Source organism: Pygoscelis adeliae, unplaced genomic scaffold (genome assembly GCF_000699105.1).
Source record: "Pygoscelis adeliae isolate BGI_AS28 unplaced genomic scaffold, ASM69910v1 Scaffold124, whole genome shotgun sequence".
Lineage (NCBI taxonomy): Eukaryota > Metazoa > Chordata > Aves > Sphenisciformes > Spheniscidae > Pygoscelis > Pygoscelis adeliae.
In genome coordinates, this window is record NW_008824791.1 from 6,022,442 (window position 1) to 6,038,869 (window position 16,428).

General features: G+C 43.7%; 1 protein-coding gene across 1 annotated transcript in view; it reads left to right on the forward strand.

The window, feature by feature from the left end:
• Nucleotides 1-14,910, forward strand: part of VGLL3 (vestigial-like family member 3) — a 20,393-nt gene extending 5,483 nt beyond the window's left edge. Inside the window, exons 2-4 of the mRNA XM_009323958.1 lie at nucleotides 709-964; nucleotides 7,223-7,723; nucleotides 14,313-14,910. Of these exons, the coding sequence (XP_009322233.1) occupies nucleotides 709-964; nucleotides 7,223-7,723; nucleotides 14,313-14,356 (801 nt within the window). The 3' untranslated portion in view covers nucleotides 14,357-14,910. The remainder of the gene's footprint in view (nucleotides 1-708; nucleotides 965-7,222; nucleotides 7,724-14,312) is intronic.
• Nucleotides 14,911-16,428: the final 1,518 nt, after the last annotated feature.

Sequence of the window (16,428 nt, forward strand, 5' to 3'; positions counted from 1 at the left end):
AAAAAAAAACCCCCCCAAACCACCCAAAAAAAAAAACCCCCCCCAAACTCCCCCCCCCCCCCATCCAAACTCTACTCACCACCCTAAGGTATAGCTTCCTATGATAAAAATTTTCTTGGCAGTGAGTGAGAATTTATGCATTTTGTGGACTTTGATAATACAGTGGAAAATTCTTCAGGAAGCACCAAATTCTCCTATCTTGATGCCTTCAGCAACGAGTAGATGTGGGGAGTCCAGAGGGCCCTGTGCTCTCGACTGGGGGAGCACGGCGGGCAAAACCTGGTGCATATTCAGCTAGACGGGTGAAATGCAGACGTTGTGGATCTGGCCACCCGTCTGCAGGGCTGGACTCGACCCCTGTAGCCTTTACTGACAGGAATATCCTTTCCAGGTGGGAGTCAGGAGTGAATTGTTAGAGCCTGTCTGTTTTCTTTTGAAGGTATTGAGTGACAGCCGTTGCCGTTAAATTGTGGTTATGAAACGTTCCTGAGAAGCAGGTCCATCTGTGTGTGAGGAATAAAAACTCTAAGTGGCGCTGGTAATCTCTTCTTTGTGAAATGTCGGTGTGAGATATCCCTGTATTCCAACTGTAATTATGAAATGAATAGTCAATGTATTCAGTTATTTTTCTTTAAGGAAACCAGATGTTGATCATGCACTGAATGCCATCAGTGATACATCTCTTGTTTGTTTTGTTTTTAATCCCAGAAGAAGTTAGCTGTATACAACAAGATGCAGGAGTCTCTGGAAGTGACCCTTCCCAGCAAGCAAGAGGAGGATGAGAAAGACCAGCCTGCCGAGATGGAGTACCTTAACTCTCGCTGCGTCCTTTTCACTTACTTCCAGGGAGACATTGGTTCAGTAGTGGATGAACACTTCTCAAGAGCTTTGAGCCAAGCCAGTAGCTTCAATCCAGAAACTGCCCTTACCAAGAGCAAGGCAGGGCTAAGTCCTCTGTGGAGAGGTAAGAGGAGCAGTAACTTGCTCTCTGTGGTGTGGCTTGCTCGGTCTGTGTCATGGTAACGCATATTGCATTGCAGCTGAAATTTTGCTTCTCTGTGGAGGTGGAAAAATTACCCTCAAATTTGAAAAAACCAAGGTGCTTCTTGGGGTTGAGTGATCTGAAGTGTTAAAGGGGGAAAGATCCACCAAAGGAATGGAAGAAGTAGGCATCTCCCTCTCTTGCCATAGCCCGCGGCTCTGCCGAGGCCTGGAAAGAACAGGCCAGAGCTTGTGTGGCTTCACAAATGTCTGCTGCAAGGTTGGAGGCTTATTTTTAAGCTCCAAGTGTGAACCTTGGTCTGTGAGGCAAGAGCAAAGCTGTTCGGGATGCTGGCCTTGGACGTGAGGAGACCCATGCAGCCTTCTTGGGTGACTTTGCCAGGCGATTAAGATTTGTCTACGGCTGCTTTCCAGGTAGGGAGGAGCCAGCACAGGCTGGAACAGGTTTGGGTGCAAGCCCTGGCCCACGTGGCTGCAGCCGTACCGTGTGGTGCATTGCAGCCTGCCCACGGGCAGAGCTCACGGGGAAGATACGTCCATCGCTCCTGCTCCCGAACGGGGAGCAGACACGTGGTAGGCGCTGCGAGGCATTTGCATACTGCTGTAATACTTATGTCTTGTAATGCATATGAGCATGATCAACGATAGCAGATCTTGCCAGATAAACTGGGTAGACCTTATGGATAAGACTTCAAAATTGGTGGCTGGAGAAAGCGTGCCGGTAAGACGCTCTTTCCATTTTGTTGAATGTGGCAGTCTGGGGTAGTTTTTCAGGTCCACAGCTGCATCATTTCTGATCGTGTCCTTATGTGGACTGGCAAAGGGCCGTGAACTAAATGTTGTGAGCAATGGCCTTGCATCGGGTTGGGTGAGAGAGATACCGTGAGGATCCTTGTAGGAGTAGTGGTGTTCATAATCAGCGATGTTGAGGTGAGAGTGTATTGATGAAAGTCACAGATAATAAAGAGAGACGGGATTTTTGGAAACCGCTATGAAGAGAAAAATAGCACAGAAGGACTTGCTTTCCAGAAGGATGATGACAAATCCGAGGAAGTTTAAGCAAAGGTCAGCACAAGTGGCTAGGGAGCTAGAGGAATTTATGGCTTGAGCCGGGACCATTAATGTTAACGGGAAATTTTCCGTTGAGTCGACTGAGAGCAGGATTGAACCTATGCTTACTAAAAAGGAGACTGGAGCATTTATAAATGGCCCAGACAGGCTATAAATGTTTTAGAGATGGGATCAAGGTAGTCCCCAGAGACCCCATGCCTACAGCAAGCCCTCTTTACTGAGCTTGGAGACATACCATGGGTGGGGTTGTGTGTCTTCTCTTTGGCTTCAGACATACCCTGCTGTTTTTCCCTGGCTCCCCCCATGCTTGCACAGCCCTCCCCAGAGGGCTCTGCAGGGGACAGGGTGGCCTGGCGTAAGGGTTCCTCAGCCATGCTGCCTCCTGACCCAGCGTGCCCCTTGCCGTTGACAGGGAACGGCGGTCTGCGTGTCCTGAAAGTCTTCTGGGAGTAAAGTAAGGGGATATGCCCTCTGCCGTCACTGCACCTGCTGTGAAGTGGTATGAAAAGCCCCAGGGAGGCTGCTGGGCAGGGCTGCTTGGTTCTGCGCTGTGGACGCTGAGAAAGCTGGGGGCATTTGCTTCTCCAGAGAAGAGAAGCTGATAAGAGTTTCATCAGGCCAAAATGAGTTTCTGAAACGTGCCTGCTTGAAAAAAGTGGGGAAGGAGCGATGCTAACACCTTGGTCTTCTGGTTCATGTACAGTTGTCAAAGATGCTCAGTTACGGCAAATGGATGTGAATTTGTATCCCATTACCTAAAGAAGTTAAAATATCATTAGCTTGAAGATCTTTTATAAATAACCTTCATGGGTAGTCAGAATTTTTGTCGATAAATTATTCAAAGATAAATTAAAAAAAAAAAAAGCTTTTGTGTTTGCAATAGCTGTTTTGGAAGGCACAGATTTAAATGGAAAGTGTGTGGGCATAAACTGGCTACTCAGCTCACTGCGTTATTTCTCCTGTACCTGAAAGGAGGGATTAGTAATGTTTTCTGCTTTTTTTTTTCGTCTTGTTGTGGGATTTTTTTAGTGTCCTGATGGAAGAGCAAACTGTCATTTCATCATTAAGGTGATACTGTGGGTTTTTTTTGTTTCTAGGAGGGATTTTGCTTACGTATAGAAAATAGAACCTGTTGTCCTGAAAAGAGCAAGTTTTTGTCTTTTGTATGTTGAAAATACTGATCAGTTTAGGCTAAAATTAACTTCAAAACTGACTTTTTATAAAATATAGTTCCCTACAACAGGCTCCAGTAACATGGACTTTGAGTATTCAGTTGAAGGTGTAGCTACGTGATTCTTTTGCAGGGGCTAATGAAACTAATGATACCTTGAAACTAATGTTACCTTAATGGTATTTTTATCAACATGTTTTTCCTAGCTGAAAGTGTTGGGTTTTTATCTTTCTTAGTTTTTTGTTTTGTTTTGTTTTTTTCCCCTCCTGCCTTAACTGAGAAGTAATGTTGTACTACAGAAAATTCCATACATTGTCTTCTTTACAGCATGTGCGCTTTGGCATATTTTCAGTGCGTGTTGGCCAGCCACCGTGAACATTTGCATTAGTCACCGCTTCGTGGTATCTGAGATGTTGCCATCTCCCTGCCTCCCTGTACTTAGAATAGGAAATTGTGGTAACTGCAGTATCTTTCCTGGCAGACGATTTTTGCTAAATGCCTCCTTCCCTGCTCCTGAAAGCCCGTGGAAGCTACTCAGATTATTTTTTTTTTCTTTCTCAAGGACAGTGCTGAAATGGTTGTTTCTCCATTGCCATGTCCCATAGAGGCCAGGTATCTGACACGATGGTAACTGTAAAGATAATTGGTTGTGCTCGCTGTTTTAAAGGTGGGAAGGAAAGGAGACCCTTCAAACACCATGGAAATGTGTGGTGGCTGGGGTTTGTGGTTCAACACAGAGAGATGGTTCTTGTTGATGGGGTTGCTGCATGCTTAATATTTAGTAGCATCCTCTGTGAGCACTCAGGGTGGATGAAGTTTTCTTGCATGTTCGTATAACCTGGATGGACCCTGTATCTGCAGTGACATGACTTGACCTTGACCAGCGAGGTTGGTCCCTGCAGTTACACTCATTGGTGTCTCAGTGGGGGATGATCCATGACAGTTTCTGACAGTGGTAATGGCTTTGTGAAATGTGCGCAGATTTGAAAAATGGAGATGACCAAACATGTTTTCTGTGGCCTAGACCTTCTGCATGATTGGTAAAGCCAAGCTGGTATGCAATCTGGGATGAATTCGTATTGGCAAATCCAGTGGTTTAAAGTGCTCTCTCCTGGTATTAAAGTTGTCCTGCAGATACTTTGTGGTTTTCTGTGCTTTTTTGAAGTGAGATGGTTTGGATTTAGGGCTTTTCCATGCAGATAACAGCCAGATAGTTTCCAAAAACTCTCGATTACAGAGATTAATTTTCCAGAATACTGGCAGTGCATTGTCAAGCTGTGCTTCTCTGTTAAGCAGTGAGGAAAACAACAGACTGGACATGAAGAAGCTTGTTTTTGCTTTTTTTTGTCAGCCCTGCTGCCAACACTGTAAGCCATGTGCACTCTCCATCTCAGCCTAATCCCTTGTAACAAGAAACAATTTACAAACAGGGAACAATACCAATTTCGGAGGGGTGCTGAGACTTCTGTTATATGTTTCAAGCTCTCTCCAGTCTTCTAGCATGAATTACAATAGAAATACGTTGCTAAAAAAGGAAGCAACCTTTTGAAGAAAGCCATGTTGGAGTACAGTCTGCTAGATAAGCTTGCAGCCTCTGAAGCGGTTTGGCACAAAGAGAAGTTCTCTGTTTGTCTATAGTACATTTGCAAAGTTTATTTCCAATAGCGGAAGTTAATCAGGCTCAATAAACTGCCTAAATCAAAGCCAATTGATGTGTGGAAAAAATTTCTATGGTTTTAATGGATTTTAAAACAGATACATAAGTGTCCTAGCGATGCAGTCAGAAAACACTTTTACAGTTTTTTGTTTCCAAAGTATTTTTGTGTAAACAGCGATCAGGGGCAGGAGCATTTGAAGAATCTGTTCATTCTCAATGGTGTCTTCACCCAAGTCTCATTCCAGTTGCTTGTTAAACAAAGCAAAACAAAAGGTCATTTAAAAAAAAAAACAACATTTTGTAAATGTTATATGAGGAACAGAGGATTCCTCGCCTCATCAAATATTAAACTTCCCTGGCTTTATTTCTCCGTAGGCTATTTTTATGACTGCTCTTTCATCAGAGGTAAAGTCCTGTATTTTTATGTTTCCATCTTTGACCAAAAAAACCCCTATTTGAGCTGAGACATATTGCATGAAGCAGTACGTTCAAACATGACCTGGCAAGAGGATTGTGAGAATGGAGATGCCAATACTTTCCTACACATCAAAAACACTAACCGCTTCTCCAAAAGAGGAATTTTTAGAATGTGATTTCATAATGTAGAGGTATTGGAATCCATTTAAATATAAGTTGAGCCCTAGCTGTAAGAAGCAGCGAGTCTTTTATTTGTGACAGAAACTTCTTTCAGTTACATACATGATTCTGCTTGTCTGATCCTATTGGGTACAGGGCAGCGTGATACATTCTGTAAGGGACTAACGTCAGATGTGTTAGCTACAATCTTTATCCCGTCAAAGCATGCAATTAGTTTGAGAAGATCTGGTATTCTTCCTCTAGCCAAATGTCTCGTATTCTGCAGTGTGACTTGGTTCTCTGTCCTCAGAAGAATTTACAGCCACAACAGCTGCCTTTCTAAATGATGTGTTCTGGTCCGGTCAGGAGTTAGCCTCTCCTCATAACTCCTGTACCAAGATCCTGAGAGATCTGCGACTCTTCAGCCTGGAGAAGAGACGTCTTCTCGGGGGGGGTGTGTGTGTGTGTCTTATCAATATGTATAAATACCTGATGGGAGGCAATGAAGGTGGGGGAGCCAGGGTCTCCTCAGCAATGCTTGTTGACAGGACAAGAGGCAATTGGCACGAATTAGAAAACAGGAAATTCCATCTGAACACAAGAAAACACTTTTTGCCTTTTTTTTTTTCTTTTTTATTTTTTCCTCTTTTTTCTTTTTTCTGTTTTTTCTCTTTTTCTTTTTTCTCTTTTTCTTTTTTCTCTTTTTCTTTTTTCTCTTTTTCTTTTTTCTCTTTTTCTTTTTTCTCTTTTTCTCTTTCTCTTTTTCTCTTTCTCTTTTTCTCTTTCTCTTTTTCTCTTTCTCTTTTTCTCTTTCTCTTTTTCTCTTTCTCTTTTTCTCTTTCTCTTTTTCTCTTTCTCTTTTTCTCTTTCTCTTTTTCTCTTTCTCTTTTTCTCTTTCTCTTTTTCTCTTTCTCTTTTTCTCTTTCTCTTTTTCTCTTTCTCTTTTTCTCTTTCTCTTTTTCTCTTTCTCTTTTTCTCTTTCTCTTTTTCTCTTTCTCTTTTTCTCTTTCTCTTTTTCTCTTTCTCTTTTTCTCTTTCTCTTTTTCTCTTTCTCTTTTTCTCTTTCTCTTTTTCTCTTTCTCTTTTTCTCTTTCTCTTTTTCTCTTTCTCTTTTTCTCTTTCTCTTTTTCTCTTTCTCTTTTTCTCTTTCTCTTTTTCTCTTTCTCTTTTTCTCTTTCTCTTTTTCTCTTTCTCTTTTTCTCTTTCTCTTTTTCTCTTTCTCTTTTTCTCTTTCTCTTTTTCTCTTTCTCTTTTTCTCTTTCTCTTTTTCTCTTTCTCTTTTTCTCTTTCTCTTTTTCTCTTTCTCTTTTTCTCTTTCTCTTTTTCTCTTTCTCTTTTTCTCTTTCTCTTTTTCTCTTTCTCTTTTTCTCTTTCTCTTTTTCTCTTTCTCTTTTTCTCTTTCTCTTTTTCTCTTTCTCTTTCTTTTTTGTTTTCTTTTGTTGAGGGTGGCTAAACACTGGAACAGGTTGCCCAGAGAGAGGTTGTGGAGTTTGGATCTCAGTCAAAATCTGACTGGACACGGTCCTGGACAACCTGCTCCAGGTGACCCCACTTGAGCAGGGGGGCTTGGACTAGACGATCTCAAGAGGTCCCCTTCTACCTCAACTGTCCTGTGATTCTGTGATTGCTGAGGAAGCTTGAGTTCAGCGTTACAAATCTCAGAGAGTAGAAAATCATTGTGGGGCTTTTGTCATTACATTTGTTTTTCAGCTTCAGTCATACTTCATTTCTCTCCTCTCTACCAGAAAGCTCAACAATTTCAAGCCAAAGGAGCAGTTTCCCAACATCATTTTGGACCAGCTCTTATCAGCCTCCCCCTCCACCGTGCTTAAGTGGAGTACACCCTGATTTCCCTGTTACTGCACCAGGCACCTTCCCAACAGCAGATCCCAGCAGCTGGCCAGGACACAGCCTTCATCAGACTGCCCCACCTCCTCCCCCTGCTGCATCTGAATCCTGGCATTATCCTTTAGCATCTCAGGTGAGCCCTTCATATGCACACATGCATGACGTGTACATGCATCGCCATCACCCTCATCCACACATGCACCATCACCATCCCAGCTCGCACCGCGACCCCCGGTATGGGTCCCTGCTGATGCCTTCAGTCCGTGCAGCCAGGATTCCTGCTCCCCAGTGTGACGTGACAAAGACAGATCCCGCTGCTGTCACCAGCGCTACCTCAGCATGGGCTGGAGCCTTTCACGGAACAGTGGACATTGTGCCAAGTTTTGGGTTTGACACAGGTAAGATGGTTCGATTGTGTCTGTGACTTGTTTTAGCAGGAAGAATTTGAGCAAAGAAGTGGAATCCCTGCAGCCGAAGCAGGGCTTGTTCTCAGAGCCTTCTCCAAATATATTTCCAGGAGGGAATCCCTCCTGAAATTGCTGTCAGGGCAGACGAGCTGTTAAACATCCAGCTCTCGCTGCGTTTTACTGAGGGACCTTTGTCTGCCTGGGTCTTATTCAAGCCAAATGAGTTGTGACATGATAGGTGTTTTTTGGTTTAAATCTTGTGGGAAATGGTTAATTAAACTCCTGTGTGGAAGCTTCCAGCTTGTTCAGCTAGTTCATATGCGCATTCACCAAGATATAGCTCCAATGAGGACTGAACTAATAACTTGTCAGTACATGAGGATTGCGTCTTGCTCATCTAAATTGGAACAGATCAGCATTTCCTGCCTGTGTAGTATCCAGGTGTCACATAGAGAGTAGAGATGCTGGTTGAGTTGTGTTCGCCATCAGACTAAGCTTCTTTCTGTAGGGTCTAGGCAGAGGTCTGTGAATTAGATTCATTTTGCTGCGGGGTCTGTAGCCATAGGACAGCCTCCATAAACTACATCTGCATCTGCGAGCTTTGACTGGCAGGCTCTCATATCGGTGTTAGGAGCAGTCTAGCAGCCCTCACTGTTCATGGTTGCGATCAAGTGATGGGTGACTAACACTTTCCAGCACATCCATCCTGGAGCTCATATGCAGTATTGAGGTCTCCTTTTTCTGCTTGGTATTTATCCGACCAGCAGCAATCCTTGCAGATTAGTACTTCTTAAACGTGTTATGTTATTTATTAAGGAAATACTAGATTTACATCTCTCTTCCTTTTTCCTTAAGGTATCTCTTTGTCTGTCTTCTTGATAGCTCTAGCTAACTGATTCAATGTGTGAGAAGCACTTCCTTGCTTTGATCAGTGTGCAGGGGAACAAAGAATTGGTGGAGAAAAAAATGCTGATTCTTAAATATGAAATAATATGAACCCAAAACTCGATTATAACTGAGCTAACCTAACACAAATCTCTCTGTCATCCCTTAATAGCAACTGGGAACCAATAATCTCTTCTAAATACCATGCCACTTGCTGCCTCAAGAAATTAAGAAAAAGCGTAATAGGATTCTTAACACCTGGACAATTTTATATCTATTAATAACATTTCCAGTCATGCCAATGATACAAGAGGGATTACATTTTGTGCTTTTGGGTATAAAATGATAATCTGACAAGACTGGGATCTCAGGTTTTGCCTTTCTGACAAATTTCATAATGGGAATGAGCTGCCTTCTCTGAAGCATGAGCAAATTGTCACTGCCACCGGTAGAGGGGATGAGCCCCCTGCACTGCCAGTAGCCCCAGCAGTCCAGCTCCAGAGCTCTGGTATTTGACTTACCTTTTGGGGACGGAGCCGAGAACTGCGTAAGGGATTGTTAGTCAGGAGAAACCGCTACCTGGCTTAGGTATGAGTCCAGCCTAGCCTGTGTTTTGTTTCAGTGCTGGGCAAGTTCGTTTGCTTACTGCTACTTTGTTGGTAGTAGTACATATAATAAAGCAGGTGCTTTTGCTCTTTTCTGTAGGAGCAGAGTACCTCAAAAAGGACTACGGGCCCTAGCACTGCCTTACAGGACTAATATAGCCTTTGCTTGCTGCTGCCTGCTCCTTGTGAAAATCCCTTTGGAGGGGTACAGTTGGATGCTAATTTTATCAGGATCCTGATTTGGCAGTGCTTAACAGGGGCTTGCATGTCTTGTAGTTGTCTGCTCAGGGTGGAAGGCAGTGGAGGAGGCCTGAACTGTTAATTTCTGGCCTGTGCCTGATGTATGGGTTTTAGTCCACGAGTTCCTGTGGGGGAAAAGAAAGAGGGGAAATGTGTGACTAGTTTGCAGGAACAGAGGATCTCAGCAGAGCAATGTTTCACTTGTTTGTGACTATCCAAAATGGCCATGCACTGAAACGTAACAGCAAAACCTTATCAGGCAGCCCCAGTTTGGCACGTAAGGCTTTGGAAACAAGGGAGCAAGCAATGAAACACAGCAGGTAGTGGTAGCCTGTGACATTACAATTATTTGCTCTCTTACCCTGCACGCTCATCTCTTCTGTGTTCTCCAAGCAGAGGCTTGCTGGGAAGGGCAGGAAGGCTCTGAGCTCCCTTTTCAGCCTTGCCTGCAGCTTGCAGATTGAAGACAAATCCTTTGGTGACAGGCGTTCGAGGTGTGCTCATGGTGCAAAGAGGGAGCTCAGTTGCCCCAGTGTTTTGCACGCATCTCAAATGGTGTCATCCCAGGGAAGGTGTGTTGTGCTGCCGGGGAGAGGAGTGGGCTGCTGAAGCACCACACTGAGTCTCATCCAGCACTCACCAGCACAGGTGAAGCTTTTCTTGCTCCATGTCCACTCCAGGGGAGGATTATACTGAATAAGTCTCCATATCACGCAGAATTTCATTACATTGTACTCTAACGTGAGACAGCAATCTCAACAGAGAGGCTAAAAACTGCAGGGCCTGGAAGAGTGTACTGGCTTTCTGCAGCGTAGAAGTGGTTTCTCCAGAGCAGGGTAAGGCCATAGTGGCAAGAAAACTTCTATTCTGGAAGCCTTTGCTCATACGTCCCTGGAGAGTAAAAGACATCAACCTGTGAAGCTGCCAATATATCAGATTCCAGATGATTTATATAAAAAAAGCTCATTTGGTATATACCTAGACGTTGCTTTTCAGGGCCCTTCAGATACGAAAATGATTCCTCCCTGCCCCTTACTGTGGGTCACATTTCTTGTGCTACTGTCACATGCGATTATAGAAACATTTGCAAAATTCCTCACGCTGAATTATATGGAATGGTAGCGTTGGGGTCAGGGCAGGCTGGCTGTAATCTTACCCTCTTCCAGCTACATTGTTGCATCTTTGCCCTACTAAGCCAAATATTCGATCTCATGAATGGATGATGCTGAATCACTTCAAAGGTTAAGAGGGGGTTCCCCTTGCATGCACGGTACAGTTTGGGAATTTATGTTTCAGAACAGATTGTGTGGGACATCAGTGTATCACTGTTCGTAGAGCTAACAAAGTATTGATCTGTCTGGCACATCTGTTTGAACTTACATGGTCCTGTTTTAGAGGATGAAGAGGGATTTAGCTACCCGATTCCCATTAAATGTGGCTTAATCCTCACATTGTGTGCTGCAAATTAACCCTTTTGGAAGCTTGTTTATTGGTACAAGTGGGATTAAAGAAAATGCTAGTCTACATCAAAAATCTATTAAAACGTGTTATGTTTGTGGCTGCTGGCATGCAGTGTCTTTCCAAAACTGAAGTGCCCAAGCTATAATGCTCAGTATAAAAGTATGCTTTATATCAAGCATTGATATAAACACATTGATATACGCACAACATGTTTGTGCTTTAGACCACAACTCCCTGTCCCGCTGATGTCCAGCAAAGCAAAGTCAGCCCCTAGCAGCACTGACTGCAGTTCACGGCATATGTACAGAGAGCATTGCTGCAGCCGTAATCCCACAGTGTCGGGGCTAAATCCTCATGTTTATGTTAAGGGTGCACAAGCTGAGTTGAGCACTTAAGACCAGGGAGGCGGGGAGGGGAATTGCTGTCTTGCAGTGGAGCCGATGGTTACAGCCATCGGTGTTCTCCTCAGGAGCAGGGCGGGAGGCTGCCCTGGACACTGGGCACTTCAGGTGGTCAGTCGGATCCAGCTGCGCTGGCAGCTGCCAGGTCTGCGGCCAGCCCCGTGGGGAGGAGAGCACAGCAACTTGCCCTGCTACTGCAGAGCCTAGGACAGGAGGATATCCTGTCCTGCTGTTGGACAGATGTGCTGGAGGAGGCTTCCTGTAGCCCCAGCACACTGAAAGCAGAGCAGGATTTTGGCATATCTGAGGGCTGTAAGTCCATCTTAAAATCGAGGTGCACATCTTTATCATGCAAAGTTATGCACAGTGAGGTGCATAACTTTAAACTGAGGTGAATTAATCAACATATTCTAGTCCTGGCTAACATTTGGAAATGCATGTACATCAGTGTGTCACGCTGAATACGGAATTTGATTGGTCAGTCTGCTGCCTTCTGTAGAGTTGTCTCTGTTACACACACACAGACACACACACACACCCCCCCGAGTTTGTCATTAAGTTTGTTTAGATGTTGCCACAGAACCTGCATTCTGCTTGTGTGGCAATTAGCGATAACGTTGGTATCCCAGAGACGGGGAGTTGTGCTGGTGTGGCAATACTGACTCATGCAACGCAACCGAGGATGTCTTTGCTAAGAGGAAAACGTTCCTGCAGCAGGCTGCACGCGAAAGCTTTCGGTTAGTAGCAGGGTTGCGCTCGGATGACATATTAGGACTGCAGATAGCCTTGCCATGAAGAAGATGGGAATATAATGAGGAAAAGGCACGGAAAGTGTTCCACATTCAGTTCTGTAACTAAGGCAACTTTAGTTTTTTGGATTGCTTTCTGTGGCTGTTTAGACTTAATAGCTATACCTTAAACCTCCTTGTTACAGTTATTTCTGTTTGTCGCAAAGACACCTAACTAGGAAGGTGTCTGTTCAGCTGGTTATTCCCCTTCTACCAGTTGCTGCCATCAGGTGGACAACCTTTTAAACAGGTGTGTGTGTCATTTTTTTTAAGCTGCTAGGAGCCGTATAACCTGTTTCTCTTCTCAACAGTTTCCATTGCCTCTGGTGGCCTTTAGTGCTTCACTGGTGAACTTAAATGACTCCCTTACACTCTGAAATGTTTCTGCTGTCTGACTCCCTCTTTTTTTGTTGTTGTTGTCTTTGTTTAAAAGAAATGTAAACAGCAGGGGAAAAATAACACAAAATTGTCATCACTAACTTTGAGGGAGCTTTGAAGGAAACTAAGAGCAGTTTATGATGACTCTGCCTGTGAATGAAGCTGCCAGGAAAGCAAGTAACTCCTAAGCAACAAGGAGACATCCTCACTGAGTAAAGAGCCTCTGAACATGTTTTTATAGGAGTCAAGGGTTATCCCAGTTTTTCCAATCTGAAGAAATAGGTGCAAGTGCGTGTGAAATGGAGCAGAAAGCCACTGAGCAGGGCTTGGCATGCTATACCTGTGTGCTCTGCTTTCCTTGACTGTTCGCTGCTGGACACACAAGTGTTTGGACGCTGCTTGGGAATCCTCACATGGATAGAGCCATATGCTGTCATCTTTTATGTGACTGTTAATTGCTTTGTAGCTCAACTCTGAAATGATGTTGATCATCATTAAAGATGTAACTGTTTGTGCTCCTAAAACAAGGAGGTGGTGGTCAGATCTGAACCCATCATGCCTATTAGACTCTCTGAAAACATATGGCTTTTCCTTTGTGTTTCATTATGTGATCAGATATGAAAGTGAGACATCCATGCTTGGCACATGGATCTGTCAGTTTTCACAAGTTAATGATCAAATGAACATTAAGCTTCAATGGTTGCAACATCATTGAAGTCTGGAGTCACACCTACTTACATTAGTGGTGAAATTGGCCCTAAATTCTTAGCAGATCAGGTAGTTGATGCATTGGTCTTAGTACATTATGTAGCGGGGCAGTAGATAGTATGACACAGAGCGGAGCATTGCTGTCTATGTAGCAATGATCATTTATAGTGGGAAGTGCACCTTCATTTCACAAAATGTGATTTGCTTGACACAAAAGGCCAAGGGGCAGGTTTTAAATCAGTGAGTCCTAAGTGCCTTACTACCTCTTAAAATATGTGGCTGCACCTCTGTCCTTTTTACTTTCCCTATAAATGAGCAAGAGTGTTTCTTCTTTGGGAAGTTTCATCCTCACCTCCCCCTCTATTGTCTGGATTTTGGGTACACGCCCTGTTGGGTGTAAATCTAGCGAAGACTGAATCCCTCTGGAGCAGAGAAATCCCAGACTATAACACAGGTTCCAAGTCTATAATGCTAAAGCCACAACATAGCACCACATTTATTAGATAGTCCTCACTTTTTATAAAGGAAAATGTTAGAGGAACTCATAACAAATGCAAGCTGAAAATCATTAATTTTTCCCATATGGAAGCACTAGCCATTCTTGGCTAAAAATCTGACACTCTGTAGGTGAAATTATTTGGGTTTTTTACTTGCTGCAGGAACACTTTCCCCCTCTCCTCTGTAAGGTGAAATACCATAGAAACTGTGAGATCCTGAAGTGTCACAGGCCTTTTCTAAAAGAGGTAGGGTCTGTGGCTGGCCCCTATCAGGAAAAATTATTCTGTTGCATACTGGATTGTCTGTGCAGACCTTGCTGGAGGGTTTTATCACGCCATGCAATGCTCCAAACAAGGCCAAAACAAGGAAGCGCACACAAGATTTTATCAGCATTCCTGAACTGCTTGAGCCACTTAGGTGTGGTTTAAGCTTATCCCACATAAACTATAAAATTAGGAGCAATAGCAACGTTAGTAACAAGTCCGCTAGGCTGGTAAGTTGTGGGGGTTTTTTTCTGTTTTTTTTTAAATCAAAAATATTTATCCTTACTTCAGTTGCTTGGGGAGGAAAAAGCTGTATCAAATTTAAATTATTTTTTTTCTCTTCTGAAATGTAGGTCTACAGCATCAGGACAAGAGCAAGGAAACTTCTTGGTTCTGAAGTTCAGCTAAATTAAGACCAGTTAAAGCTGGAGTAAGCGCAGCTGGGCGGGCGATATAACAGTTGTCGACTCCTTCTGCATGGGGCAAAGGACACACATGAAGATGAAGAGCCAACCGTTCTGGTTTTGCTATTGAGCCTTTTGTTTGTAAGGCCATTTATGGGTCCCACAGTGTTGGAAAAAAACAAAACCCTAACTTTTCTTTCTTTCCTCATCTGAGCCTGCTGCAGCTGGGCAACCTAACTCCTTTCTGCTCCTTTAACAGTGTTTTGTTTTGTTCAGCTTGATATTTTTATGAACAGTCTCAATTGTCAGGAAAAAGACTCTTCCTTGACTACAGTGCGCCTCCTTTCAGGAATACAGTATTTTGTAGCTCTTTGTGCATCTATTTTTGTAGAAATACAGAAAGTTTGGGTAAGGATTGATGGGCTATTTTAGGATGACATATTTTTTTAAAAAAAATTGTAAAATTGTTAAGTTCTGTTTAAAGAACTTGCTCTCAGAGAAGCACTGGCAAAAAAATGTATAAAATGCTATTTTTAGATGTCTGTGATGTGTTTGTGCATTTTGGGTTTTTTGTTTTGTTACCTCAAATGTCTATCCTTCCTTTCTTTTTACAGAGCTAAATCTTCCTTGTTTCCACATGACTAGATTTTGATGTTTTTGTCCTTTTGTTCTAGCTTAAGCAAGTATAATTCGCACCTAAAGTTTCAGCCAAATATTTTTCCTGCTGGTGTTAGATTGTAGTAAGGGTGTTTTTATTTTCTTGCTTTTAAAGGTGGCTTTGTGCTGTGCTGATTGTCAGAAACTTGCAAACACCTTTCACATGGAGCAAAGCCTGGGGTTACAGGAACTGCATTTCCAGCCCATCCATTCTTTCAAAATGGACCAAATACTCTTACGTATTTAAATCAGACATGAGTTTGGGCCTCGTCCATGATCCACTGAAGCTGTTGAACACAGTCCCCTATGGGTTATGTTTCAGGCCCTCGCAGTGCTCATAAATATCAGTATATTCTTATTTTAACTCACGAGGCAGGACTTTCAGCTAAGCCATTTCAGGGGTGGTAACTTGTAATGTCAATGTTCAGGAAAGAAATGTCAGAAATGTGTGACTTGTAGAAAGAAAATGTTTTCAACTAGCCTGATCTGTCTGCTGAGCACCTCAAGGAAAATGCTGAAATTTTAAACTCCTGTTGACTTCAAAATCTGTTTGTCTAACCTAATATTTGCTGTGGGCTTTACGAGACCCCAGCTGCAGCTCTTGATTTTCGTAAGAAGTTGCACGTGCTCAGCGTGCGCAAATTCAGGCTTGGCTGCTGTCTGGGTAAGAATCCGAACTTGGAAAAGACGTGGCCATGTCTAGCCACAGCACTTTGCAAGGTGTTTGGGAAACCCCATTTCTGGGCTGGGCCTTGGGCCTGACTTGCATAATAAGGACTTTAGTTGAAGCCAAAGTGAGCACGATGCAACCCTGAATAAGGGCTGCAAGACTACCCTCGACAGCCCCTCGTCCTGCGATGGGCTGGAGCTGGGTCAGCCCCCATGCCCAACCCTAGTGACTCCAGTGTGAGTGTCAGCATGTGCTTAGGTGGGGCTGAGCGCAGGATTGGGGCACGGGTTGCCAGATCCTAGCTGTTGCTTGGAGATGTTGCCTTTCTGTTCTGTGCACCCAGGGTCCCTCTGTAGTATTTTCCCAAGGCTCTTATTACCTAGTATATTTCTGTTACCACTGTTTTCAGACATCCCTGTCTGAAAGACAAACCAGCTAAATGGAAACCAAGGCTTAAACACATGGCTGAGGTAAGGAACAGTTTAGTTTTAAGGCAATGAGCATTGTAGATGTAGGTTTGTCAGGTGGAGACCACATGGGTCTGCGTTTGAAAGGGGAGGGGGAGTGCTGGGGATGTGCATGCCACTCCGAGGTTCAGGCCTCCCTCCCTGCGCTGCCGCTTCTCTCCGGGCTTTATGAACTTGCTCCTATGAAGTGTTGAGCGTTCTCACTTGCCACGTGAGAGGGCTTGACATGCTGGCACTGGAGGCATTAGGATTATGTCACAGTTTGGCAAGA